At 42.7% G+C, this 27270-nt stretch overlaps 2 protein-coding genes across 4 annotated transcripts; one reads left to right on the top strand and one right to left on the bottom strand.

The window, feature by feature from the left end:
- The first annotated feature begins 1341 nt into the window (after positions 1-1341).
- On the top strand, positions 1342-8904 carry LOC147798130 (uncharacterized). The gene is made up of 3 exons (XM_087141538.1): positions 1342-1460; positions 4770-7291; positions 7724-8904. The coding sequence occupies exons 1-3, from the start codon at positions 1376-1378 to the stop codon at positions 8117-8119; spliced, it is 3003 nt and encodes a 1000-aa protein (XP_086997664.1). The 5' UTR covers positions 1342-1375; the 3' UTR covers positions 8120-8904.
- Positions 8905-10038: 1134 nt separating this feature from the next.
- Positions 10039-26538, bottom strand: LOC110982020 (uncharacterized). 3 transcript variants are annotated; one of them, XM_022240140.2, is made up of 24 exons: positions 26235-26538; positions 23058-23171; positions 21899-22021; positions 21579-21698; positions 20806-20916; positions 19979-20095; positions 19608-19727; positions 18980-19099; positions 18432-18548; positions 16607-16726; positions 16212-16328; positions 15984-16100; positions 15685-15813; positions 14491-14619; positions 13823-13942; positions 13477-13593; positions 13253-13369; positions 12994-13113; positions 12507-12635; positions 12205-12321; positions 11757-11879; positions 11530-11637; positions 11219-11332; positions 10039-10333 (listed from the first exon to the last, which is right to left on the bottom strand). In XM_022240140.2, exons 1-24 carry the CDS (start codon positions 26323-26325, stop codon positions 10227-10229), a joined length of 2817 nt encoding a protein of 938 aa, XP_022095832.2. In that variant the 5' UTR covers positions 26326-26538; the 3' UTR covers positions 10039-10226. The 3 variants fall into 3 exon arrangements, with proteins under 3 accessions (XP_022095832.2, XP_086997665.1, XP_022095834.2); XM_087141539.1 differs by lacking the exon at positions 13477-13593; XM_022240142.2 differs by lacking the exon at positions 15685-15813 and having other exon boundaries at positions 26235-26536.
- Positions 26539-27270: the final 732 nt, after the last annotated feature.

Raw genomic sequence — 27270 nt, forward strand, 5'->3', positions numbered from 1 at the left:
TACCCGCATCTGTGAGGGAGCGCGCTATGTAGGTGCCATTTTCTGATTCCCATTCTACTCAGGTGGTGGGGGAGCTGAAAGATGTTTTCATCTCCAGTTATTGTGAAAAGAAGAGTTTGAGAATACGTCGGGCAGAATAATCCATTATGAAACCGTTCTCTGTTTACTAAAGGCAACTTATCTATAGTCCAGGGATCTGGACTAATCCTCGCCGGTACCCTCAGACAGTATTTAATTGCAGTCTGTTTGTGCCAGGAAATGGGGGTGAGGTGGATGCGCGCATGCAAAATGGTTTGTAACGTGAAACAACGATGGTTGGATTTTTGAAGGTTATTTCGAAATAAAAATAAATAGCCAGGCCTCCTTCCCTTTCTAAAGTAGCACTGATGCGAAATGTATTTATCTTTTTTCCCCCCAAAAAAACTCAACCAGGTTTGAGGTGTTTTAATGTTATCTACTGACGGCAGTAATGAAAAATGAAGTAAGTATGGGTCTTCAGCACAATTTTCCAGAGCTTAGACGCAGTGTAATATTATTTTCAACCCAAATTGGACTGTATGCGTTACTTATGCCCGATGCTCGGCTCATTTTGTGTTCAGCAGACCGCATTAATGCAACACAATCAGTAAACTTTGGCTATTGTCTATCAAGGCCAGTGTCTTCGTGCACCCGACAGTTCTTTAGATCACATGACATAGTAACATTTGACTGATGTTTTAATCAGAAATATGTATTGAGTGTGTTTTGCCCATACTAAAACAACAAGAAGTCTGGATGTAGGCTTTATAGTGAGCCCAACACCTGCTCCTATTCGTAGTCTTGATCTCAAGACCTTCCATAATAGTTCACAAGTGCCGCGATCCGCGACACGAACCACACAATTTTGTTGCAAGCTGATGAATTGGGTGTTGGGTGGGCAACGTGCCGCTATGCAATTCTCCATCCTTATAACAAGTAGACCTTAGTTATACACCTCTACCCTTCAGTTCATACACCGATTTTGTCTTGGCGTTGTGCCCATCTGGGACCATGCAGGGTCCAAGTTATTTCAGCCATATGTGGCAAAACCTCAAAAGGAGATTGCGTAACAGAAAGCTTGCTACCAATTCCAATATTGGTTCCAGTTCATGAAAACAATACGTTAATTAGTTACCAAAATAAACGAACGCACTTGTCCCAAAATGAGCCATGATTACATGTGACATTACAAGCGGTTAAAAAGCAGCAGAGACTGAGTGGTTAGGATGTAGCCGTAATGGCAATTAAGGTGATAAAGGACGCCAAGGATAATGGGGGGGGGTGTTCCATATATTTGGTTCAGTATATAAAGCTTCAGGAGTTGCGTGCTATCCAACAAACCGATACGGCGCGCACCATGGCTATTTTAAGGAGATATTTGGGAATGTTTTCCGTAACATTTCTCATCTCATCTAGTTTGCTTGGCGGAACACTGGCCTCAGGTAAGTGTAAAAGGAGAATAAATTTCTTTCTTCTGCGCGTCCTTTAATGTCGAACTACACTTTATCCTGCATATTGATAGGCACAACTTTATCTGGAGCTAGCGATTCACAGAGCTCTAGTGAGTGTTTTTCTAGAGTGCTGTTTTTCAACTTCGACATCAGAAGTGTAGGGAATTGTTTAATTGCGTGGCGCCACAAAATTGCCAAAAACTTGATACTTGTGATGTGTGGAAAATTTCAACAGAGAAAACACCGAAGTATGGACGGTCAACCTGCCAAAGACCGCCTAGTGCTGCATTCGATGAGGGGCGCCACTCTGTATGAAGTAATTCAAGCCTTCAAAAGATCTTTTGAGTTTTTTTGTTTGAATGATCACTTGCATGCGCATGTGATAATGTTTCCGGTGTTAAGATGGCAACCAACCAACACAATATATTGTGACAATGCAATGCCCTTGATCAACTGACATCGGTAATTGAAGCCACCGGTGGCCATCATACCGCGCTGAATGCAGTAATATACTAATCGGAAAAAGTTCAGGACCAATTTTTTCTCAACCTGTATTTTTTTCCAAGCAATATGAATGGGGTCTAGTTCTTTCGTTTTTGTTTGTCTAGACGGTGTTCTCATTGGAATAATTTTTTTTTAAATGTGCAATGATGCAAAATACATTCAGCAGTAAAAGAGCTCATATAAAAAGTATACACAAAATAAAAAGTGGTCCTTAACGTTTTTTTAGTCGTGTATGAAGGTTTGTTCTTAGCAACAACAGCCTGGCACGTGATCCAACGATCACCTTTATTGCAGTATAGGCAGGGAAATGTGGCTGCCGGTGGCTTCATTCCGTATAAGAGCATTGTGAGTCCAGACGTTTGAATCAGTCCAGCCCGATCTGGCGTTCATCCAGGTTATACATTCTAGTTCTCACATAAGCACGTGAAGTGAAAACAAACATGCATTAATAAGAAGAGAAGTGATAACAACGGAAGGGAAAGATCATTAATAAATTTGATTTTTACCCATTTCCGGGTTAAGTACTCGAAGCACACAAAGATGAAATCACAACATGAGTGTTTCTTGGACGGTTTGTTCTGCCAAAAATTATAGAATGTGATATAAGGTGATTCCTTTAAAAAAAATAATCCTCAAAAAAGCCTGGTTGCGCAAAGGTTCCGGGAGCTCGCTGAGTGACTGCTTATAGATGTGGGTTCTATTGCATAATGGTACATAGCTTATGCATCACATGGATCGGGGTTGCATCCCCCACACCTTATTGTGCTGGATCTCAAACCACGACATCGAAAGGCCAGTGCGAGTGGCTAAGCCAAAAGCGCCCTTATCGTCTTGAGGCGAAGGCTAATGTTTTCTTTATATTCTCCCACCCATGTAGAAGGGAAATTGCATGCATAACGCATGTGATGTTGGGGACAGTGACCAATGAAAGTGCAGATTAAATCGCCTCATGTAGACTTTCACGTCTCAGGCTACCAACAAAAAATAGGCAAAGAACACTGGCACGTCAAGTAAGGTAGTAACCCGCTTTTCAAATACATCAATAAAACTTTATTCCACAGAAGATTCGATTTTGCAAAACACATCTCGTATGGCTGATGATAATGAGCTTAATTAAGAGCTGTACAAGTATTTGCCAGTTGAAAATACGCACGTTGGTCTTGTTGGTGCAAGTACCCATAACCTCCGTTATTTATGTAGCATTCCCTGGTGGGACTAACTGATTTCCTGCCATTTAATGCGTGGGGGACCGCGGCAATTTTAATTATATATTTTGCGAATAAAAAACTCACTTTTGACTACAAAGTAATAGACCTAAGTAAGGCGACCTAGGTATTTTTTGTCTGTGTGCATTAAAGTCACAGAATGTTACGCAGTGCATTACTTTTGAACATAAAACCATACTTGTGTAAAGACCCACCAGTGGAGATCCTCGGGGTGGGGATAGATTATCCCCCACTTTTTGACGGATGCAGGATTACCAATAATAATCATCCTCCTTCAAGTCACTGACTGTGCAAACCCTTAACAACTACGCACCCGACAACGCACTTGCCAGCGTAACGATCTTATCTGGGATGGAGGCCGCGCCGTACTGAGCATTCGGAAATCACCCCACCCCCACATGTGACAAGACACTTCCGCCCTTGCATAGACCCATTTTCTGGGGGGTTATTTGGCTGGTTTTCTACTTGTTGGTAAAGCGGGCATGACCACTGGACACTAATTTGACATGTGTGACGAACAAGCAAGGAGAACAACTCACAGACTAATGGAAGCAGCAATTAACCAGAGAGCCCATTAGCTACTTCTTTAAGAGCGCACAATCCTTAATTAAATTTAATTCGAGACTTACTCTCTGACACAGCCTGACACATGCACGTAGATATGGATAATGGCTGAGGCATTGAAGCCATGTCTCAGTAGATGGATATTGTTAATTGCGTTTGCATGACCATTATAATTTAAGTGACCCACTTTTACGGTTAAAAAAATATTTACCTTTTTATTTTTTATAAGAGTATGTAAAGTCAGTTGGATAATATTGATTTCCTTCAACCAAGAGGGCATAATAACTATAATAAAAATAGAAATTATCTGAAACATTATCTTTGTCAAGAGAAAAATAAGTATTCACAAAGTACAGATATTGCCCAGTTGAAAGACTGGGGGCTTTCTTTGCCTGTCAGAGTCTCTGATAGCAATAACAAATGTGTGACCAAATTGACAACTTTCCAATCACCGGCTCAAGTTAAGGCAAATTGCAACTTGAGTCGTAATGGACATTGCACTGTAAATAGTACATGTATAAAGTCAAAGGCATAGCCTGAACAGCGACCTCGACTATACGAAACCTGTTACACGAAGTGGAAAAATATTGATGACTTGTCCCCCAACCTCTTGACTCGTTAATTCTAGCTGGTAATTTATATAAATATTCATAAACAAATATATGGGCCTAAAATATTTCAATAAAGACGACCCCTTGTCCCCCCCCCAACTTCACAAAGTATTAGTATTAGGCCGTAAAGGTGACACATATCGGAGAAGGGATGGAGGTACAGTCCCCGAGCCACGCCGTAGTTTTTGGCGGGGACGGCGTGAAAATAACGTTCTGATAATCCCTTCAAATGCATTTCAAAAGGAATCAGGTGCTTGGTCAGGTCGTTGTTTGCCCGTTGCAAATACAACTTTCTTCTCGTTAAATCAATTTCCACCGTAGAGACTTTGCTTCCATAAATGTCTGGATTGCTTATAAAATCTCCATCCTGTGTTTTGTCTCTCCTTCCTATGCAGAGGCCGTCAATGTGACCTTGGGTGGGCTTGTAGTCGCTGTATCTCAGGATGCCTCTTGTTGTGGTCTTTGCAACGAGGAGGCAATGCATAGGTACATACGTAGCGGCGTTTCTCGTTGCCGCTGCGACGACCATTGCGTGGTATACCAAGACTGCTGTCTCGATTTCGAATTATACTGCACAGATCTGCAACGCAGATTGGTCCAAAGAGGGAATGGTGGGCTTTTGGAAGCATTCTCAAATTGCTCAGGTAGTTTGGGAACCCGACCTGCGCCATTGGGCATTGGCGGCCGTGAAAGCGAGCACGACCAGCATGCTGCATGTCCAGTCTCGGGCGCAAGAGACTTCTTGAAGAGTGTTACCGCGGAGTACGCTTGCAAGCTGAAAGCCCTGTGGGGTCCTATCATTTTGGCACGAGATTCAACTACGTCCCTGGTTCGTGTGAATGCTGGCAATCGGATGGGTTATGTCCTTGTCCAGAGCTGCAGGAACAACACTACAACACAAGAAATGGCTACTTTGTGTACCGACGACTTAGGTTCTTTCAGAACCCTGGGTGGTGTCAAGAGGGCGGTCCCTGTGACTGCCCCGGACGGGTTGCACTACCGGAACGCCTACTGCGCCCAATGCAGCGGCTTTAAGGAGGAGGACTTGCAGTACTGGCAGATGAAGCTGAACTGCCCGGAGAACGTTGCGATCGTTGGTCTCACGGACAGCTCCATCGGAAATTGCGAGGTTGGTCCCGTCACGGCACCATCTTCGCTCATGCTGGGCGCTCCTCTACCGCGACTGGTTCCGACCGACCATCATTGCGTTTGCCACCCTGGGGCTCGCTTTGGAGCGGCGTGCGGAGTGTACCAACTAAACCAACGTCAGTGCTGCAAAAACCCGCACTGCGAAGAACAGTGTCAGTGTATTGATAATCCCTTCTCTTTCAGGCCGAATACAGAAATAGTAGATACCCTTCCTATCAGCGCCCTTTTTGATTTCAACTCGCACCGGGAGTTGCGTTTTTCCCTGAATGGCCAGCCATCGGTTCTGGTGTGCGAGCCAGGCACCTTCTTCGACGTTGCTCTAGGGTCCTGCCGTAAATTTCTGTGTCCATTTGGTCAGCAGCTCGGAGCCCAAGGTGAATGCGTGGCAGCGGAAACTGAGCCCTGTTTATTGTCCCGATCGAGAGAGCCACCAGCGTTTTCCTTGGACTTGCAGTTCCACACTCAAGAAAGAAGCTTGGACTTTCTGGAGTCGTATCTGATCAGCACCCTCATGAATATTTCACTGAACCTTACAATTATCCGGCACCGCCCGGTCGATTGCTCATATCTTCCTCAGTTGTCACATTGTATGTTCTTTGTCGTCATTGAGTCACCGCACACCTTTGTTGAAACGTTGTCTCGCTTCTTTGGAGCCGTGAAAGTTCTAGTGGTCTCCACTAATTATGTAAAGGTGCAGAAATTGACGCTGAGGAACTTTCCTGAGCCTGAATTCTTAATCAACAGTTGTGGCCGACTTGGGCAGACACCAGCCGGCTATTCTTGGGGGTCTGAATTCGAAATCAACGGTACTTCATTTGTTAACATCAGGGTGGCCAACGGATCGGTGACTTGCCCATCAGAGAGAACCTTCAGGGAGGTTATTTACGTCCCAACGGAAGGCGCTCAGGAATTCGTGTATCTGTGCAAGGCGAAGCTGAACTGTTCACTGGTGGTTCTTAATTCCAGCGAGTTCAAGTGGTTGGACAATACAGCGGTGGAACTTCAATGTGGAGGGAACCTCTCCAGTAAAGAGATTGTCAAGCTCAGCGATGAAGAGATAGTCGTCTGTCTCAAACCTGAATGGTCCAGCTGTCGCAAATCCTCCCCTGTTCCGGGTGCGATTTTTTCTGTGGTCTGCCTCATCGTGTCGCAGATCTTCCTGCTAGTGTCTCTTCTCAGCTTCTGCATCTTCCCGGAGCTCTGCACCCTACCCGGCAAGAATCTGTTCTGCTTCATCGCAGCCCTGTTCTTGACCCAACTGCTCTTCCTGCTTGGTCCTGGCTCACCCCTGCGTCAGTTCACGATTGCAAATGAGGAGCTCTGTCTCGCCTTTGCCGTTGTAATACACTACCTGCTGCTGGCCGTCTTCTTCTGGAGCAACGTGGTGTCGCTGCACCTTGCCCGCACGTTCGGCTTCAAGCTGCAGATGCAGAACCGACGCTTCAACAGGGCTTTCTTCTGGTACTCCTTGTACGGTTGGGGTGCCCCCGCGCTGGTATCGGCCGCTGGCTGCGTTCTTCATCACCTCCTCGTGGTGGATGGGGAAAGGGTGGCTATGTACGGCATTGAATCCTCCCATTGCATCCCTTCTGATGTTGGCATGCTGTATCTAGTAGCCGTGCCCATTACTATCCTGATGAGCTCCAATGCAGTTCTCTTCGTTCAGACCGTGATTGGCATCAGGCGCACTAGGAAGAGTACCAAAATGGTCGTGAAAGATCAGAGAAGACTAGACCGTCTGCAATCGGAAGTCATTCTGTGCAGTAAGGTACGTGCCTAAAAGTTTGTTGACATTTGGTTATCTATACTTGTATCGTATTAAAACCCCATCTAAGTACGTTTGACCCACCACTCGCACTAATTTCACAAAAGTGGGTTTATTGCGGTATACGGACCAAATCACTGACATGTACTTTTCAAAGTTTGCAGGATCGAACTGCGCTTTTTGAGTCTTGAGTCTTATTTTTTTGCAGGCCGATTCTGTGTCGGTTGTCCATGAATTCTTATGACTATTGTTAACAACTTTTCAACTGTCATTTTGATCGTTTGACTGCTACCCAAAGTGTGCAATTACAGTGTATATTCAATTAAATTTGACTAAGTTCGTGAATGTACACGAATTGTTTGTTTGTGACTGCTAGCATATAGCAACTTCTTATACCGGGCTTTCAGAAAATCTAAAATTGCATCTCCTCTTCAGATCTTTGTTGCGACTGGTATGACCTGGTTCCTCGTTGCTCTCCTGGGTTTCTTCAAAGTGGACGGCTTCTCCTACTTCTTCACTGTCTTGATCTCCTCGCAAGGACCGCTACTCTTTTTATCCTTCACGTTCACCGAGAGAATTCGAAAGTTGTGGCTGGCAAAGCTCTGTGACCGCGTCAAGTGCCCGGACGAGTACACCACCAAGGAAACGCCTGTCTCCAGCGTCTCAGGAACCGTTGGAGCCAGCCATGCCAGGCACGCTCGGAACGACCATTCACATGACTCAGCAAGGATTGAGGGCAAGGCCATACTTCTTGAAGATAAGACAGCACACAACATTTACAAGCCGGTATCCAGTGACAGCGACGCATGCGCATATGAAAACCAATTGTAGACTTTCTTGCTCTTAAATGTACATTAATCAAATCTGTTTTGAAAACCTGGCGCGCTCGTTTCTTATACGTGTGCGTTATGCTTATACTTGTGTTTTATATGGAAAGTATTCACTAAACTATCTAGACTATCATGAAGACCAGTTTTGAATCAAAATAGTATAGAGGCTTTGCATGGTAGCCATTTTGCAGGGCAGTTCTATTATTCCACGGGTAATTACCTCCCTTGTGTATACATTGTGGAACAAAAGCACTGACCTACAAGATGGTAGCCATGCAAACACTCTATTCTGAAGGTTACCTTGAAATTTATACACATGTACATGCATTGGTATGTTTGTACATGTATTTGTTTATATGTACTGAATCGCTTGATTTATCACTCTCTATGCAGAACTTCACATGGCGCTGCGTGTTCACTCACGAGAGAAGCAGACGAGGACGATCACATTGCATGCGCATGAAGCGGGTACTTGCCCACTTATTTCCAACCGAATGTATGCGAACCACGCACGTCATATAAAAAAAACTGGACTTGCAATGCCTTTGTGCTGACTGAAGCCACCGGCGGCCGTATTTACTGTGCCGAATGCAAAGGCGATGGTTGGTACGCGTGAGCGTGCATTTTAGTGAGTCACAACCATCAGAAAACTTATCAATCAAAGATGCAATTCGCGCCTGCGATCAACACTTACTGCTGCTCTTCTCACATACATACCAGCGACATTTTACATATCTTATTATCCTTTATTAGGTTTGTGAAATTACTATATAAAGTATAATACATGCATTCATATATATATGTACTTACCATTTTAAATGAACTTAGAGTAAATGTAATTCAACAATATTGGAATGAGGCGACCTTTTACGGCTTTCAAAAAGACAGAACTTGAAGAGACAACCGATGAAATCAAAGTCTGACAGGCGGTGCACTTCTGAAAATACATTCTATTTTCTTACTAAAAATGAGAAGTATGTACAGAAATATGAAGGTAAAATTATGTTTAAACTGTACAGAGTAGCCTTGACGTCTGTGTTTAAAAGGCCTGCGTTTAGAGTACGATTTAATTCCAGTTCACTTTATGACCATTTAAACGAAAATCTACATAGAATTACGTTATAAAAAATATACCATATTAACTCATTAGATACAGTTTCATATTTCGATGCACAATATTTTAGCATCACAGTGAGTATTAATTGTTTTATCTTGTCATTGGAACATAAATGTAGAAACATTTACATATGAAGAGTTTAGACCATTTTTTTCCACAGAATCCACGGGGGAAGACAATCTTTGATTGCTCAGAAGTTTAAATAGTTTAGTTAAAAAGTGGGCAGATATCTGACGCTAAATGTAAAGATTTTTGGGGAAACAGAATTGAATCTTTGTAAAACTGGTAAATTTAATTAGATCTATCTTAGGGTCCCTAACCATACGCACAAACATCACCATTATTACAATTTCCACTCAGAACCAAACTGGCTAACCTAGATAGCAAAGACCAATACTTAAAACTGCGTAGGCCTACTATCTGTGTAACATCAACACTGGGGATAATAAATGAGATAAAGTAGGCTAAATCGAAGACAATCTGCCTTTAAATTAAAAAAAGTTGTAAAGTGAGAAACTTAAGTAGCAGTTAGGCTTTCCAGACCTGTACAGTTCAGATATTATCTCATACATGTAATTCAAGCTCTGTGTTCAGGTGAATGCAATATGAAGAATAAGTAGCAGAGGGCAAAACAGACTTTGTAAAAGGATTGTTGCAAGTTTTGCTTGCCTTTGAAAACTATTTAGAACTGATACATGATTACTACGCATTGATGCAATCCCAATTTTCACCAGCAACACACCACCAATAAAATTCAGCCACAGAACGTATGGTTTTAACCGTCAGCTGAGTGGCGATGTATCTAAATAAGAACAGGCTCTATTGGAGTACTTCAGCACCACGTAAAAAAAAACAAAGCAAGACAACAACCAAAAAAAACAACACAAAACAAACAGTAATGTAAAGACCCACTGCAATATGAGTTGACGGACACATAACCTGCCTGCATGTTGGAAACGTGAATTAAACCAGCCTCGAGAGGAAGACTAGGCTAAAGATTCAGCGTGATAGTAACGAGGGTAAGGAGACTGACGACCTTCATTGTACTTGAACTCCTCTTGTGGAAAGACAGTGCATCAGAATTTGAGATTTTGTTACCTGTAAAAGCAGGTCAAAGAAGCACAAGTAACCAGAGTGTGGTAGCAATTGTTTACCTAAAAATACTCTCAACCATGTCTAGGGTTTGGGTTTTTTTGTCAGTGTATTTCAGTCAGTTACATAGCCGTCTGTAATGAATTATTTTCTCTGAAAAATAATTCTTGATTTTAGATAAAGCGTGTATCGACTCCTGGAAGAAACAACAGATTAAGCTATTGTTATCGTATGTAGCCCACAGAATTGGAAAAATTTTTTAATAAAGTACGACAGCAGCTGCACGTTGTCGATTGGAATAGTGGGCAGTGCTGCCCAGTCATGTACGTGACACTCAGTCAAGACATGATTAGGTGTCTATTCAGCCACACCTAAAGCCTTCCTAGGAAGGTTGCTGCCCGGGAGGGGTTGCTGACCAGGCCCCAATGTATGACTGGATTTCAATCACATTAAGTCCAGAACATCAGTACTACAGACTTCACTTGAGTAGCCTAAGCCTTCCTTACAAATGTACAATCAGGGGCGGATCCAGGAATTTTTCGGGGGGGGTGTCACGCTGGAGATTTTTAAAATTATTTCAGTGTCTCATTTTTGTGGACAAGCGGAAACGATGATTAAACATTACACTGCTTACAGTAGTATTGGTGTACATGTATTTACTCAAATTATATTATTATTATTTCCCCCATTTCCTAAAGTATTTCTTTTGGTCTCAGAAGGGGAGGGGGTTCGAACCCCTTTTTGTTCACGCCTGACAATGTACGACATCCTCGAGACTGGTTTCGGTGGAGTCAGTTAAGTCATGGATTACATTTACGATTCTTCAAAAACGAGCCTTCAACAAATCGACAACATGAACAGCAAGATAGAATCCCATTATTAAATACTCACTCCGTTCACAGCGTGATCCGTAGTAAATTCCTTTGCACCGGCATACCAGCACATTATCGAGCACCAGGCAGGTACCGTCGTTCTGGCAGGTGTTGACTTCGCATGTGACTTGTTCTGTCAGTAAAGAAATATGACTTTCATCAATTCCAACCGCACCCATGTTCCCATTTTAAGAGAATCAATGAGTTATTTGTTAATGAAATAGGATAACGTTACTTTAAAAGTAAGAACTAAGCATAAACATAAAGCTTTAAAGGAGCTAAAAGTTAAGCTCTTCGAGTAATATCAGTCTGGTGCATGCACATACTCACTTGTCTGGCACTGTGACCCCGTCCAGCCTTCCCTACACTCACAGTAGTCGTGGCTTTCAGCCGTCACGCAGACACCTTCGTTTTGGCATGGTATTCTTCTACATGTCTCTAAATTAATGGTGAAAAATACTTTGTTGACACTACCCTCTTTCACGCAGGCCACCATATCTTTTTCTATAACAAACCCACAAACTACTCGTTCCAACAACTTCTGGCACTTTACCTACCCAACTCGCAGTTGAGACCGGTGTATCCATCCACGCATGTGCACACATACCCATTCATTTCTTTACCCGAGTAACAGGTTCCGTTGTTGACACATGGATTGCTCTCACAATTGTTAGGAACCACTGTGGAGAAAAATGTACATGTATAAGAAACATTACCGCGGGAAAAAATACGATGCCGCGCCACTGTATTAATGCGAAAGAAAGCCACATATGCCTATTTTGATTGGCCTTTCTCACTGAGCAACGGTTTTGTAACATAAACTTTTCCTGTCACATTCCCACTGCTCTGATTAAAACAACGTGTATCGCTCAACAGGACTAAGTTAACATTTTGCCATAGGAAGACATGAACGACAGCCCAAGTGTGTGGCAGCTTTGCAGCCAAATAAAACGTGGCCGTCTCACAAAAGCAAAGAATGCTAGAATTGGAGGACGTTGTTATTACCGGTTTCACAGTTCGCGCCGTAGAAGTTTGCCGAGCACGTGCATGAGTGAATGCCTGTGATGAGATCACCTTGGCACAACCCGTCGTTCTGACATGGATTTGGATCGCATGGATCGTCTGCGACAGAACAAGAAAGGGCAACGATAGCTCAAAGGAGTAGAAATACAGAAAATCTGATGAGTAACTTTAAACATGCTGACTTATGAAACGGAACAGAAAAGACGGTCGGGTCAGGAAAAACTCCAGAAAAGGAGCACACCTAGATTGACACTCATGACATGAACAGATGACGCCATTCCTACCTGGGGGAATCTCACAGTACAGTCCGGTATGGCCACCCACACAAAGACAGGCCACTTCTGGAAGACCTCCCGTCTCCGTGCAAGTAGCCCCGTTCAGACAGGGGTTGACAGAATCATGACACGGGGGGACTGAGAAGTGTCCAAAAATACTTTAAACTAGCAACCTGAAAGAACTCCAAACAAGCAACCTGAAAGAACTCCTAATTAATAGTTCCGTAAATTCCAGAAATGTGGAATTAAAGAAGTGTTGTAAACTGCTTCATGGCTACAGTGACCTAAATATACAAAGTAAATCAGTTAGAGGACCTGACTTTTAGCATTTTTAGCAGTTTTTCACAGATATCAACGGAAAAAATGGGGATTAAGAATGTAAAAAAAATGTATTCAATGAAGAAACAAACTTGAGCGAGAGAAGACCAAATAGGGGGAAATGGCAAAAACTCGCCCGCAAAACCATGTCGCTAAAGGCAAAGTCAAGTTTGTGTACCTTGGTCGCAGTGTTCGCCAATGTAGTCTCCAGCGCAGACGCACATGGCAGTGGAGCTGTCTTTCTCGATGCAGGTCGCCCCGTTTAGACAGGGATCAACGGTGGTATGGCACGGTGGGACTGAGGACAGAAAAAAATGTAAGATTTAATATTATACTCCAACTCATGATCTCCTGGGGGGAGGGACTCCTGATCCGAGCCCCCCTCCAACCCTGCACACACACACACACATAAATTCTTAGTGCGCCTCTGAATTTACCTCTCTCGCAACGGTCGCCGACAAAGTCGTTGGTGCAACGGCACACGGCTGCCGAGTTCATCTCCATGCACGTTGCTCCGTTCAGACAAGGATCGACGCTTTCGTGGCAAGGGCCCACTGTAGGTGAGATCAAAAGTACGAGCAATGAAAACGAACAACCAAGTCACGCTTCACACAAACAAAAGATTGAATTAGAAGCATCATATGTCACCTCTGAAACATACCTTGCTCACAATAATCACCGACATAATGGTCCACGCAGATGCATAGTGCTGCTGAATTCTGTTCTAAGCATGTCGCTCCGTTCTGACAAGGGTCGATGCTTTCGTGACAAGGGCCCACTGCCAGGAACAAATCACCAACCACAATTTATTAAGACGAGAAATAAAGACTAACACGCAAAATAGGCTTTGAACAGGTTGGATTCTAAGTATCTCAATGCCTCGTAAAGGAACTTTCTTTTGTTGACCAAAAAGGCAAATCTGTGGTCTCCACTTTACAACGTGAATTAAAAATTTTAACATTCCATTCAACTCAAAATGTCCACTGATAAGGTAAAGATGGGCCTACGTTGGTCGCAGTGCTCTCCACGAAATCCATCGATGCAGACGCACATCGCTGTGGTGCTATCTAATTCCGTGCAAGTTGCGCCGTTCTGACACGGGTTGACACTCTCATGACAGGGTGGGGCTTCGTAGAGAGACGAACAGGAAGACGAGTGAGACAGTTGACGAAGTAGACATGTGTACCACTGATGTATATGATTTTTGAATGTCAAATGGGTTACAGTGATGGGGAGGACAGAGAAGCTTATACAATTCTTCCCCGTTTACGAATTACAACAGCAAAGCACGTGATATATGAATGAGAAAAGTGGGGCAGATAGTGATGAAGTGACAGAGGAACCAATTTGACGATTGAGTTACCATATGATGACTCGTATTAGCCTAATTCTTATAAAACACCAACAGCTATCGACTATGGCCTTGAGTTGGAACTTTGTTGCAACCTTATGCAACTTGCAATGCAACCACATGCTGACAAACTTGACAAAAGATACTAATTAGTAGGCCTATCTTTTCCCCCTAGAAAGTTAGCTCCCTTAATTTCAAACTGTAGATGTGTCACTGGGATGAGCCAGTGGAAAAACTTAAACACCTTCCTGTAGCTATGAAAAAAGTGTGTAATCAGGATTGACCTAGTCTCCTCTTTTGCATTTCATTATAATTCTGAATCACCTGGCGGGTCAATTTCACAGTGCTGGCCCGAGTACCCATCGATGCATACACATATAGCCGTGACGTCGTTCATGGGAAAGCAAGTGGCGCCATTTTGACACGGGTTGACGGTCTCGTTGCACGGGTGAACTGAGGAAGATGAACACGATGAAAAGTCAAAGAGGGCATATCTCCGTTTTAATCAACTGGCTGCGGCTGGCAGTAACACACAAGTCTATGGGGACAGGATGGAGCTGCTTTTACCTGTGGCTCCCATGAACACAGGTGCTATTGCCAACCACAGCCATGACTTCCAGACATGGCCCTGGAAAGGGTCCCTAGTTTTGAAATAAAACTGAACAGCGAATCACCCATGATTGTTAGTAAACCACCATTTTCATTTTAATAGCTGCTTCTTCACTGATATTATTTAAGTTTATGTCGGATCGGCCGCCGTGCCCATTATTTTCGGATTACTCTGCCTATTAACAGTTCATGTATATGATTACACGGCTACATCTGTGCTTGTGTTCAACCAACAGGTGACCCTCTTCTGAGAAACAGGAAAGTAGTAAATTAGCATAAGTGAATGACAATCTGATTCTATACATTCAGTGTAAAAAGGTTCATGCGTCTGCTCTCTAAATGTTGTCTAAAATCACAGCTGCTTCGGTACACTTTTACAATGTCTGCACCAGCATCGTACCATAATGTTCTGCGAGTGAGACTATTAAAAAAACAGTTTACCAGAACCGAAACCAGTGCATATTCCAAAACACAATTAGAAGCTTGAACTGGCTGTCTGTTTGCAATGAGTAAAAGATTGAAACCAAATGCAAGGCAAGAAAAAGCCAAGAAGTGGAATTTTGAAAGAAAAGGAGAACAAGAAAAGCCACAGTACTATGAAAATCTACACAACAAATCAAGCTCGTGAACTGCGTGCAAATTCCTCGCGTGCCAACAATGTGGTTGACGTGATACCGAAATCTAGTACTACCTGTGCTTCTTGGAAGTGGCTATTAAGAGCAAGTGGCTAGTATAGGCGCATGTGCTTCTGTTAGCCGGAGCCATAACTCTCAGACGGCTTTGAAGTACTGCATGCAGTATTGATGCCCTTATTCTCAGTCACAGTGATGCGTCCCTGTTGCCACTCTTACAATACTAGCAATGCTGTTAACGTGCACTAGCCGTTAGCAACCTCTTTCCCTATCTAACCTGCAGGTTCAAGTTCACAGTACAGGCCGCTAAAACGGTTGAAACACACGCAGTGTGCGATGGTGTCGTTCACGTTGACACACACAGCACCGTTCTGACACGGGTTGACCTGATCGTTACAGGGAAGGTCTGAGACGTAGGTCCAAAAAGAGGGAAGCAAAAATGACTCGATAACGATGTTGTTGCCCTAGCAAAGCATGATCTTTCCTATAAGTGAAGCAATAAAAGGACCTTTTCAAGGGCATATTGATTCCTCTCAATAAGTATCACAATAAACTTTGATGGGGAATTTACATTACCTCTCTCGCAACGATCACCGACAAAGCCGTCGGTGCACCGACAAAATGCCGCGGAGTTCATCTCCACGCAGGTTGCTCCGTTCAGACAAGGGTTGACGTTTTCGTGGCAAGGACCCTCTGTGGATGAGATAAAAACTATTGACATGAGCAAAAGAACAGCCATGCAAGTCATGCTTCACATGGGTAAAAGGATTACATTGGAAGCATTACGTTGTCTCTGAAAAGTACCTTGTTGGCAACGATCTCCGACATAATGGTCCACGCAGATGCACACCGCTGCTGAGTTCTGTTCTATACACGTCGCTCCGTTCTGACATGGGTTGATGGTGTCGTGACAAGGGGGCACTGCAATAGCATTGATGTCAAAAAGAGAAATGAAGGGATATGTATCCATGGATTCAAACAAGTTTGACTTACTATTTTTCTTTAGACTTTTAATCTACTTATGAGTGATACACAGTTTGGTTCCTCCATGTTAACATTCACATTGTCAAGTGATTTTTATCTAAATCATTCCGATACACACTTAATGTACAGCGAGTGACGCCAAGGGTTCCTGCACACCTCTGTCGAAAATGCTGTAACACCAACTCATCCCAGTAAGAAAGTCGATATTTTCTCACCCGTTTCGCATTGTGATCCAGTGAAGCCGTTCACACAGGCACAAACTGCCGTGAGACCATCATTAGAGGAGCACTGGCCGTCGTTTAAGCAGGGATTAAGCCCTTCGTCGCACGGATGAGCTGAAAAGAGAAACACGGGACCGTTTTCCCCCAATCTCTTCTTGCTATTGTTTTTTGAAAATGAACACCCGACAGTCAGCTAGGAAACTGCATGATAATAAAGTATAAATAAGCAAGATTGCAATTCAACGAAAATGCCAATTGCAACTACTACATAGTCCTGACGAAAAATACCAAATCTGCAGTTGTACAAAAATACGTGCAACCCAGAAAGGCTGGTGTACAACTAATTCGGTGCTAAAGGAAGTGCATTTATACTAACCATTTACAAAGGCTCTGAATATACTGAACAGCAATACAACCGTAAGCGTGGCTGCATTCTGTTAACAGACAGAGAGCTCGGAACAGTCATTTTTATAAGTGTGAGATGCATAATTCAATTAAGGAAACTCTCTAAGTTGGGTGCTTGTTTCGTGCCAAGAAACTGAAGGACCCACAGAGCCTGAAATTTATCTTGTTATACTCATCCTCCGCCCTGCAGAATTGAACCCATAAACCCGTGTGTCTGTTGGTAATCACTGTTGACCAAAACGAAGTTTCCTGTGCACATCTTTCCCTCAAAGAAGAAACAAATAGGCTACCACTCGTAACCTTATTGTACCTTTCAAATTAAATCATTGAGATTTTTCTTCATAAACACAACAATGACGATTCCTGACCATGCTTTCACCTTCGAAATGTGCACCCAAACAATTCTAAATAGTAACCCATCTGCACCTACATATTAAACCACAATATCATAGGTACTGTTGTCAATTAAAGTTTCATGAGGCGAAGTGGATGAGGTAGGCCTATTTGATGTGAGTAGTGACTTATTAAGACTTAAAGTCACGGGTGGGAAACATGCAACGTAGACAAGTCCATTCTAGGATAGACTACAGGTGAATAGAGTGAATACAGTTTTTTCTGTATGTACCCTTCCGCAAATGGGACGACCTGACCAGTGTACTGTGTATAGTTTGTTGTGGACGGCCGTAACAGATGCATAAGAACGTGGTGCTCAATGAGTTAAGCTATCAACTACACATGCACTTCATTCACAGTATTATTTGTCTGCGGGTGGTGTGTTCTTCCCCGTGTGTCACAGTGCCACCGAGTCAGACTCGGTTTCTGACCTTCTTCGATTTCGCAAAACACCCCCATGTGTCCCTCGGCACACACGCAAATTGCCGTCCGGTTGGCGGTGTTGAAACACGTGGAGCCCTCCCGACACGGGTTCGACTCTTCGTCGCAAAAGCTGGCCGACATATACGACTCTGCTTCTTAAGTAGAAGAAACAGTTTTCGTTTGCATTCCAAGATATGTCTAGAATCGAGAATAGGTTTCAGAGTATGGATCTCATATCTCTGAATAGATGTTGCGAACATAACCACTTCCAGGGCTCCTAAAACTTGTGGGGAGTTCTTGCACACACAGTGCTAAGAAAAGTTAGAATTGGAGAACAAAGTAAATACAAAAAATATAGAGAAAAAATCCATTTTTTCTCTTCAGTGAAACTCAACAGTTGACTCTTGAAAAAAAGAATACAGCCTTTAACTTATCCGAGGTCAGATGGTTACATGTATATAAAAATGTTGGAATATAAAGCAGAGAGGAAAGATTCAGAGAAAAGCATACCCCACGATGACAGACAACTCAGCTATCATTTTAGGGGAGAATGCTTGGGACTGATTGATCAAGTAATGCCCACACACTGTCTACTTACGAGGTGGAATTTCACACTGGGGTCCGGTGTAGCCATTTGCACAAGTGCAGCTGAACGAGAAGCCGATATACGAACACACGCCCCCGTTAAAACAAGGCTGGGGGAGACAGGGGTCATCTGAATGATCACCAAAAAAATCGAGAAAGTAGTAGAAATATACGGAGGAAAGGATTGAAAATGCCTGAAATTCTATCTAGACAAAATAAAACGACATGGAATGATGCCTATAAAGATGGTGGTTGTTTATACGGCTGCAGGATGTGTGGGAGGGGGTACCATACCGTCTGGTTCACCACCATAACATTACTTCTAACCTATTAACTGGAAATTTTTCCGCATAGTTTGGAGCTAAAACTTGTCAAAAATATTTCAAGTAAGAAGAAACTGTTTCTGTGAAAAAAGGAAACAAATTTACAGCCAAATACAGCCATTGAGCATCACTTAACACAAATTATAGCATGATTCGGACACAAAACCATTTAGTATAACAAGTTGAAATTCTTGTAAGTTTGTAGAATGGTCCGTCCACAAAGCTCTGTCTTCCTTACCCCTCTCGCAGTTGGTACCCATGAAGCCACTGGTGCACACACACACGTAATCGAGGTTGTTCCCCAAGTTGTAACACAGTCCACCGTTCTGACAGGGGATGGCTTGGCAAGGTTTCAAATCTGAAAAAAAATGAAGGGGGTCAAAGAATGAGATAATGATATCGATATGCAATGCTTAGATCCTTGAGCAGCGCCAGTGAGTTTAGGGTTCACAGAACAGCAAATCTGTTGCCAAATATGAGAGTATAGGATGATGTCCATAATATGGCATGGTTCTAGAGTGACACTGCCGGGCATCCACTGTAAGTACGAATCTGGGGGTCAGGAAAGGGGCCAACTGGGGCCATGCCAGCCCCAAAGGAGTAAAAGTTTTTTTATCAAAAAACACGAAAGGCTATTGGGGGCCGCTGCACATCAATTTCTTCAAAGTGATATGAACAACGTTTTGAAACATCTGAGGGGAACTGTCTAACTATTTTCATAATCGACCGTGCAAATTCTACTTAGGGGATCAAATTTCGGCTGTTACATAGTCAAGCACATCAACGGTGAATCCCAGATGTTAACCGGTCTTGGCTTTAATGCCACCCTTTAGTGTCATCCCCTTCCATGCCCAGCGAAGACTTACCCTCTTCACAGTTCTCTCCGGTGAAGTTGGCGGGGCAGACGCAGAAGTACGTGTTGTCATCCACGCGGTTGAAGCACCCGCCACCATTTTGGCAGGGGTCGTTGTCGCACGGTTTTATCTCTGGTCGCGTGGGACGAAAAACAAAATGACGACCAGAAATCAGAATTCGAACTGGCATTGACAACACTGATTCCCTTGACACTGAAAAGTTTTCAAATACAGATTACAATTATGTAACCTTGAGTCCACCTGGGGAAAGCCAAAATTAAGATGTCCAGAAGTTCGCGGACACATGTACGAACGTACAAGCCCAAGGAAAACTAAAACTTAAAAAATGAATTCGACATATTTCTTGTAGTTATTTTTCTTACTTGTTTCACAGTTCTTGCCGCTGTGGAGAGTGTCACACGTGCAGATGTAGTCGTTACCAACACTCTGGCAAATCCCGTTATTCAAACAGGGGGAGGAGCCACAGGGGTCGATGGCAACTGAAATTGGTCAGAGAGATCAGAAAGCAACACATATCAAGTAGAATAGGCCCTACCAGTGCACAGAAAGTATTTCCCAAGTACTGTTTACTACGGCGAGAAATTACTGCCACTAACTAAAGCCAGGTCCAAGGATGCCGCTGAGTTCGTGTTGTACATTGGGATGCTTCAAGCCAAATCACTTTGGCCTAAAACCAGTAAAGGCTCTAATAAAAGCGGATGTGCAAAATATAGACCCTAGCTAGTTTGGGGGAACAGGTTAGCGTAGATGTTCTTTCCTCGCTTTGTACCAACGAGGCCCAGGTTCGAGTCCCGGCTTGGCCCAGGCTTTAAGTGCATTTTGTTCAAGTCCATACTCGCTCTCGCAGGTTTTCTCGGCTATTCCAGTTTCCTCCTGCTTCTAAAATTGGACCTTCTTCCTAACTCTGTAATGTGATGTTAATTAATAAAGGTTATGAATAAACATACAGTTATTGGCGCAAATAGCCTGAGTAGATGAAAGCGCCATTAAAACGAAACAACATAGACCCTAGTTTATAGACTGAAATCATAATCAGGACATGCACGAAAAAGCCTTGTTACCAAGACTTAGATATTTCAGCTGGTTAATTGTACCGAGGTCAACTGATGCTCTTATATAAATGACTTTAGAAGGACCTTCCTATCTTTTCTCATGTAAGTTTTTTAACAGTAAGTGTTATATGAAGTACCTGATTGGCATTGGGTTCCTGTATATCCATCTGTGCATGCGCAGGAGAAACTAGTTTCGGATGCCGTGCAAGTGCCACCATTTTGACAAGGCTGGGGAAAACACGGATTGTCTGAAAGGGAATTGGAAAACAAAAATAAATGGCCAATGGGATTGGTCGAGGGGAACAATCGACCAACGACACTCAGGTGCATTTTCATGGCGAAATATAGAAACGTAGGGCCTACGTGTTTATCAGTTGAACCCAGTCTTACCACTGTGTATATAAAATGTGATTGGACGTATATTATGTGTCCAATTCCCTATAGAGCTCAATCTGTTGATAAATAGTATCCCAGCATAATACAAACCAAATACAAATAGTGCCCACAAAGGTGTTTAACACAATAGTTTACAGTCACATTGAAGGTACATCTGCACATCCGCGATTTATCCCTTTTCCCGGCCGTTTTCACAATAACTCAACATCAAATTGACATGGATAATAGCTTACAGGTTTCCTCTTTTTCTTAATTAGGGAGGAAGGAAGTACCTCTGTTGCCCCATTCAAAATTGTGAGAAGACAACAACGATTTAAAACTACTGACCAAATCTAAGGCGCCCTCACATATTGAGTTACAGTGCGTCTCCTTAACTTCACCTAAGGTTGGACCTGATTTTAAAGTTTGCATTAAAATTTCACTTCATTTATCATTCATTTGGTTATTGTGCTTGGGAATGGGATGAAGAGCTACGCAGCTTCTGATCAATTTATAATTATATGCGTGTAGTTACCTCTCTCGCACTGAGGGCCAGAAAAAGCCTCCGAGCAGAGACACAACGCCTGGGTAGGATCATTGGCTTGAAGCAGACATTCGCCGCCGTTCTGGCAGGGGCTTGGAGAACACGCATCTTCTGTTGGAATACAGGAAATTGAAAATAAATCCAACAATGGAGGGAGGTCACCAACTGGACCTTTATGGGGACTGAAAGTACGTGATGTCTGATTTGTCCACAGTTTGTGCAGAGACCAACTGTGCCCTCACTGTAGATACCCTCTCGGAAGATCGTTGTGCAACATTCCTGCCTGAGGACGCAACAAACATAATGTGTACCTTGTTGAAGAGGTATGCCACAGTCAACACCGCTGAATCCATCCGCGCAATCGCATCGGTACGTTGTCTCCAAGTTGTAACAGATTCCCATATTGTTGCATGGAACATTGTAGCAATAATTCACTAAAATAGTACATGGTGAAAAAAAAGAGAAAAGTGCACAATCCCCATTATCTTCAAGTCCTCCGAGTCAGACCAAATCATTCTGTATGCCTCCGACATATCTGCGGGACATCAGATTGCGGGGATTCAAGTAATCATTTCTGGCCAGCTCATTAGCATTAAAAGTGCCCCCTCCCACAGTATCATTTGAAAAAGGAGATTGTTTGGCCCCCAAAATGATAAGATTGTGTAAATCCTTGCCAGGATCAACTCCTTGGGTCTTTGGGCTTTCATCTGAGAGCAGAATGGCTATAAAATACGGTTGAAATATGGTCCTAAGTGACCGAGAAAGTTGAGGATTGTCACTTGAAAAATGGCTGCAAGCAGACTTCGGAAAAATCACTTTTCGGGGGGGTGGGCAATTTTGGTTTGTGGGAATATAAAAAACTCAAAATGTCACCGGTTAATCCACAGAAAATTGAAAAGATTGGGGGCCATAAAATAATTTAACTTGTGTTTCAGATACCTCAGGGATGTTAGTACGCATGTTATTAGACCGCAAACAATGCTGATTTTACACTGTTTTCAATTGGGCTTGAATTAGTGGACTACACCTTGCGGAACCCGTTTACTTTTAAAGGTCAAAGTTCAGAAGAGCATTGCCTGCCCATGTTCGAGACATTTTTTGGAAGATACGTGACCCCAAACGTGCTCTTTCAACAAGAAAGTGGATCGATTAGTTGTCAGAATAGGGGTTATTTTCTGGACCTATTTTTGGATGACATCTTAAAGAGTTTCTTGAATAGGGGAAGATGAAGACTGTTAACCAAACCTAGCTATTTCTCGCGTGTCTTGGAGACTCCCAGAATTTTCCTAATCATATGATTAAGTAAGACTATTTTGTCATATACTGGTCTTCAACGTTCAAGCCCATGAGCATGGTGCAAAACGAGAGCTAGAGGGGGACATGCAAATTTCATCTTTATCCCCTCCCACTCACGGAAATAAATGCAATTACTTTTGCACGTCAAAGTGGACTGAAGCCTGATTGGCTTACCTTGGTCACAGAACTCTCCTGTCCACGCCCCCGAGCAGCTGCAGTAGAACTGGTCGGCATTTAGTTGCCTACATTCTGCGTTGTTCTGGCAAACTCCGCCCATATTTCCGCATTCTAAAAAATAAAAAAGTGATCCTGTGAATCACTAAAATGGAGTCTATTAATAATGGATGTTTCATGTAGACGAAAAATGTGAGAAGGGTCCAGAATCACTACCCTTATGTGTGCATATGTTTTCAACTAAAATTATGTTATTTCTGTATCCAGTATACTTATTTTCTCATGCAGTTAGCATGCATATTTCCCTGTCAAATCTCTCCAGTTTCAGCCTTAAATGCCCCGACGTGTACATTCGACTGGATTATAACATTTCCGGATCCTCAAGTGGAGAATGCCGTGGATTTCACATGTACAAGAAGTTTTTCGGCAAGTCCACAATGCCTTCCTAAGGTCGATTCACAAACAAGTCATTCAGCACCTCTGCAGGTCTTATTTGTCATGATTATGAATACCAACTCCGCCAGATTCAAAATCCACCAGGAAGTCTGGGCAGATTTGCTTGGCATGAGGAAGACCAGCCCGACACGTTCATTCTAAACATGAATTGATATTTGTGACATATTAATTTAAACTGGCAGTTGAAGAGGTTTCCACTCTAATTCCTTATAAGAGTTAGGTGGATCGACACGTGTAATACTCATAAATGAGAAACAGTTTGTCGGCACTTACACAGATATGTTTTAGAACCGTTCATGATTATGACATCAGCCTGTACTGTGCACACAGTAATCCGTTATGGGTAACAGCATTAAATTCCTTGCAAAATAGCTTTGCTCAGTCAGTTGGAAAATGATATTACCCTACCAAAATAAGGAAGTGAAATGCAAGAAATTGGAAACCAATGTGCCTTTAGCTCCGTCCTCTTACATAGAGGATAGCTTGGCAGAAGTAGATTTAAAAGTATTTCAACTTTTTACATCTGGACGAGGAGGAAAGCTATATTTCAGGAACAGGCCAATCTCTTCCTCCTTTCGAGTAAAAACTGTAGAAGAGATGTTGATGGATGAGACCGAAAATTGCGGGCTTTTGTCATCAGTGCTACGTGAGAGGCCCAGGGCTTCAGTATTGCAGACTGGCGCGTGAAAGCAAACGAAAAACCAGTTCAGATTCCTTTAATATTGCATCAATTAAATATGCCAAAATTCATCTGGGTCAATTTCATAGAGCTGCTTAAGCACAAAATTTGCTTAAGCAGCGGGAAAAAACTTGACAAACAAAGGTTACCAGCTCAAACTCTATCTGATTGTCATGCTAACCAGAAAGCAGCTAAATACGACCCCAAAACAGTATACATCACATGGAATGTTGGTTAGTTACCTGATTTATCAAGTAAGGTTTTTTCACGCTTAAGCAAATTTTGTGCTTAAGCAGCTCTATGAAATTGGCCCCAGCTGTTTGCTACTCCCCATGTAAAAACGCCGAGCAATTTTTTTTGCTCAACGTTGGGTACCAGGTGAATCGCATAACCGTTGGGCAAAAGAGTATAATACATGTACTCGGTAAAAATGGCAGTACAATTAACCTTTCCTACAACCGTTCGATGACATGAGAGACAAGTTTGCCTCTTTTTGCTCAACAGTGTCTAATAGGCGAGCCACCTGGTACCCAGCGTTGGGCAAACAAAAATTGCCTATAGCGTTTTTCTCCACATCATAGTCTCCCAATCGTCATTCCGCTAGATTACAGAACAGAGATTGGACATGAAATCGCTTGGCCTCATCATTCCTACATGTAAATGTCAAAGGAAGGTCTTCTTGTACAGAGACCCCAACTTGACATGTAAAATACCGAAGTCCTCTTTTTCAGGTAACTCATAAAACTACTGGAAGATTTTATCGGTCAAAGAACGAGTTATGTTGTCAGAGTTTGTTTCCCAAGTTTGTCTAACTTAGTCGGGCAGAATGACAAACTCATACGTTGATGACTATTTCAACTATCTTTGAGGACATTTCCTTATCGTTAGAAAAGAAAGCTTCTACTTTAGCATTCGAATGTTGAAAATACAAGTGGGAGTGTTCAATGTTCACAGAGGACTTTTCTTTTTTATAAATCGTGATGCAAATGTATCTATACGAAGCTCTCAATCGGAGGTCTATTTGACTTGAGTGACATTCGTTTCAGAACCTTTTCGATGGGAGTATCAAACTAAATCTTTCAAAGTTCAATTTAATCTTAACTATATAAGACCATTCTAGAATTTTTTTCAGCACTCTTGTAAAACTTCCTATAGCAAGATGTAATCCTTCTGTCAGTAAGGTAAATACCGTGCCCAAAATTGGCAGGGGGGTGGGGAAACGTATGAGGATGACTTGCCCGGCCGTGGAAATTTGAAAACAGTACATTGGGGCAATATTCATGATACAGAGGTACATTCGTAATATGTATTACATTCCTGCAGAATAGTACACCAGAATGGCATATTTTTCGGGTGCTATTGAATACATTTTGGTTGTCTGCAAGTCCGGTCTTATCTGCCTTACGTTTTTTCTCACCACAAAAAACTGTGTGGGCGATATACCCCCATCCCCCGGGATTTACACCCATGCCTATCAGGAAAGAGTTCCATCGTTATGTAGACGCCGCTTGACAGCTTATTCACAAACCTAATACACTGGCGTGAAAAAAATTGCTTTTTACAAAGATATCCTTAATATTTTCCCTACTAAATTTGACTTTTTCGGTCATGTTATTGCTTTCAGATGGCTCGCTAATAGGTAACTGTAAGGAAAATTAGTGGCGTTCGTATATGGAATTCTTTCCTAGGAAAGAGTTCCCTGTGACGGACAACACTTGATAACCATGTGTGCCACCTATGGGACTCGTGTGAAAAAAAAAATGTTTTCTAAGTACATCCTTCGGAGTATTCTTAGTTGAATGTCCCTTTTTAGGATATTTATCACTTTCTGATGGCTGTTATAACATTTTAAGGGAAAAATTAGTTTTCCGTATATGGAACTCTTTCTAAATTCTTTGGTATGTCACAAATACACGTAAACAGAAAAAAAATTCTGCACTGACTTATGTCAGGGAACAGGGAAATGAACACAATCCCTGCATTTTTGCAGAAATGACATAAAGTGACTAGACATTTAAGGCATAAGTGCACAGTGTATGTACCTTGGGCGTAACTGACGCTGAACAGAAGGCAGAACATCCCATTTAACGCGACCGCAACAACCCCTCCAGAATAAGATCTCCGGTGCAACATCTTCGCTGTGGTTGGACCTGCAAAATAGACCTTTCGACACAAACCCGTATGGTTATATCTTGTAGGAAATGAAGTCAAAACGAGCCAAAATTAACTCAAAGACTTGGGTCACTTTGATAGTGAACCAGTTTATAAACAACTCCAAAATATCAGACACTGAACTCGTTACGTCCATTCAGTTACATGAAAAAACCCGGAACATCTCGGGTGGATATGTTTAAGCGCGGCACGTTTTGCATTCACGCTTATTCAAGCGTTCAAAGTGACGTAACTCACAAAACATTTCCAGCTTAGGCCTTGGTCGGGAAGGATCAAGTCTTTGGAATGCAAATCGAGGCTGTATTTAAGTTTCTTCGTGGAACACTCGCTAAAGACTCTTGACACTGCTGTGTTGACCACAGTCTGTTGTGATGTTTCATAAAGGTTATTTTTAAAACGCCGGCTTCATTCCAATTTCGCGTCTGCATGGCCAAGCTTCAATTCCGAACTTAATGGGCAATCCACAAAGGTTTGCCTTAGATGGCGAACACGTAGAATTGACAGACGATTGGTGAAGTAAAGTGCGCCGCAACCTGATTGGATAGAGGAAATGTAAGAGACTCCCTGTTCCCGTGATGCTGAAATTCCGGAGTAGGCCTAATGTGAATGCCTTGGCGCGTTTTCAGTTCTCGAAAAATTGAAAGGGTTGAAAGGGTTGATTGTTATTATTGTTTGATAACCGTGGACCGATGTAACGACCCTCATATCTTTAAAGGTTGATAATCCGGCATTAGCATTAGCAATGATCTGTAAGGTCGAAGGCCTCGTTGCATTTTTTTGTGACATGGTCAACCGTGGGAGAGTATGATGGCGGCGATGGGCCGTGAGCCTTTGGCAGCCCGAGAGAAACATTTTCAGGCGGTTTGGATAGAAAATTAGAGGGGGTATTGCTGATTTTGATGGGGG

Source organism: Acanthaster planci, linkage group LG09, assembly GCF_054643075.1.
Source record: "Acanthaster planci isolate LZ-2023a linkage group LG09, COTS_SCS, whole genome shotgun sequence".
Classification (NCBI taxonomy): domain Eukaryota; kingdom Metazoa; phylum Echinodermata; class Asteroidea; order Valvatida; family Acanthasteridae; genus Acanthaster; species Acanthaster planci.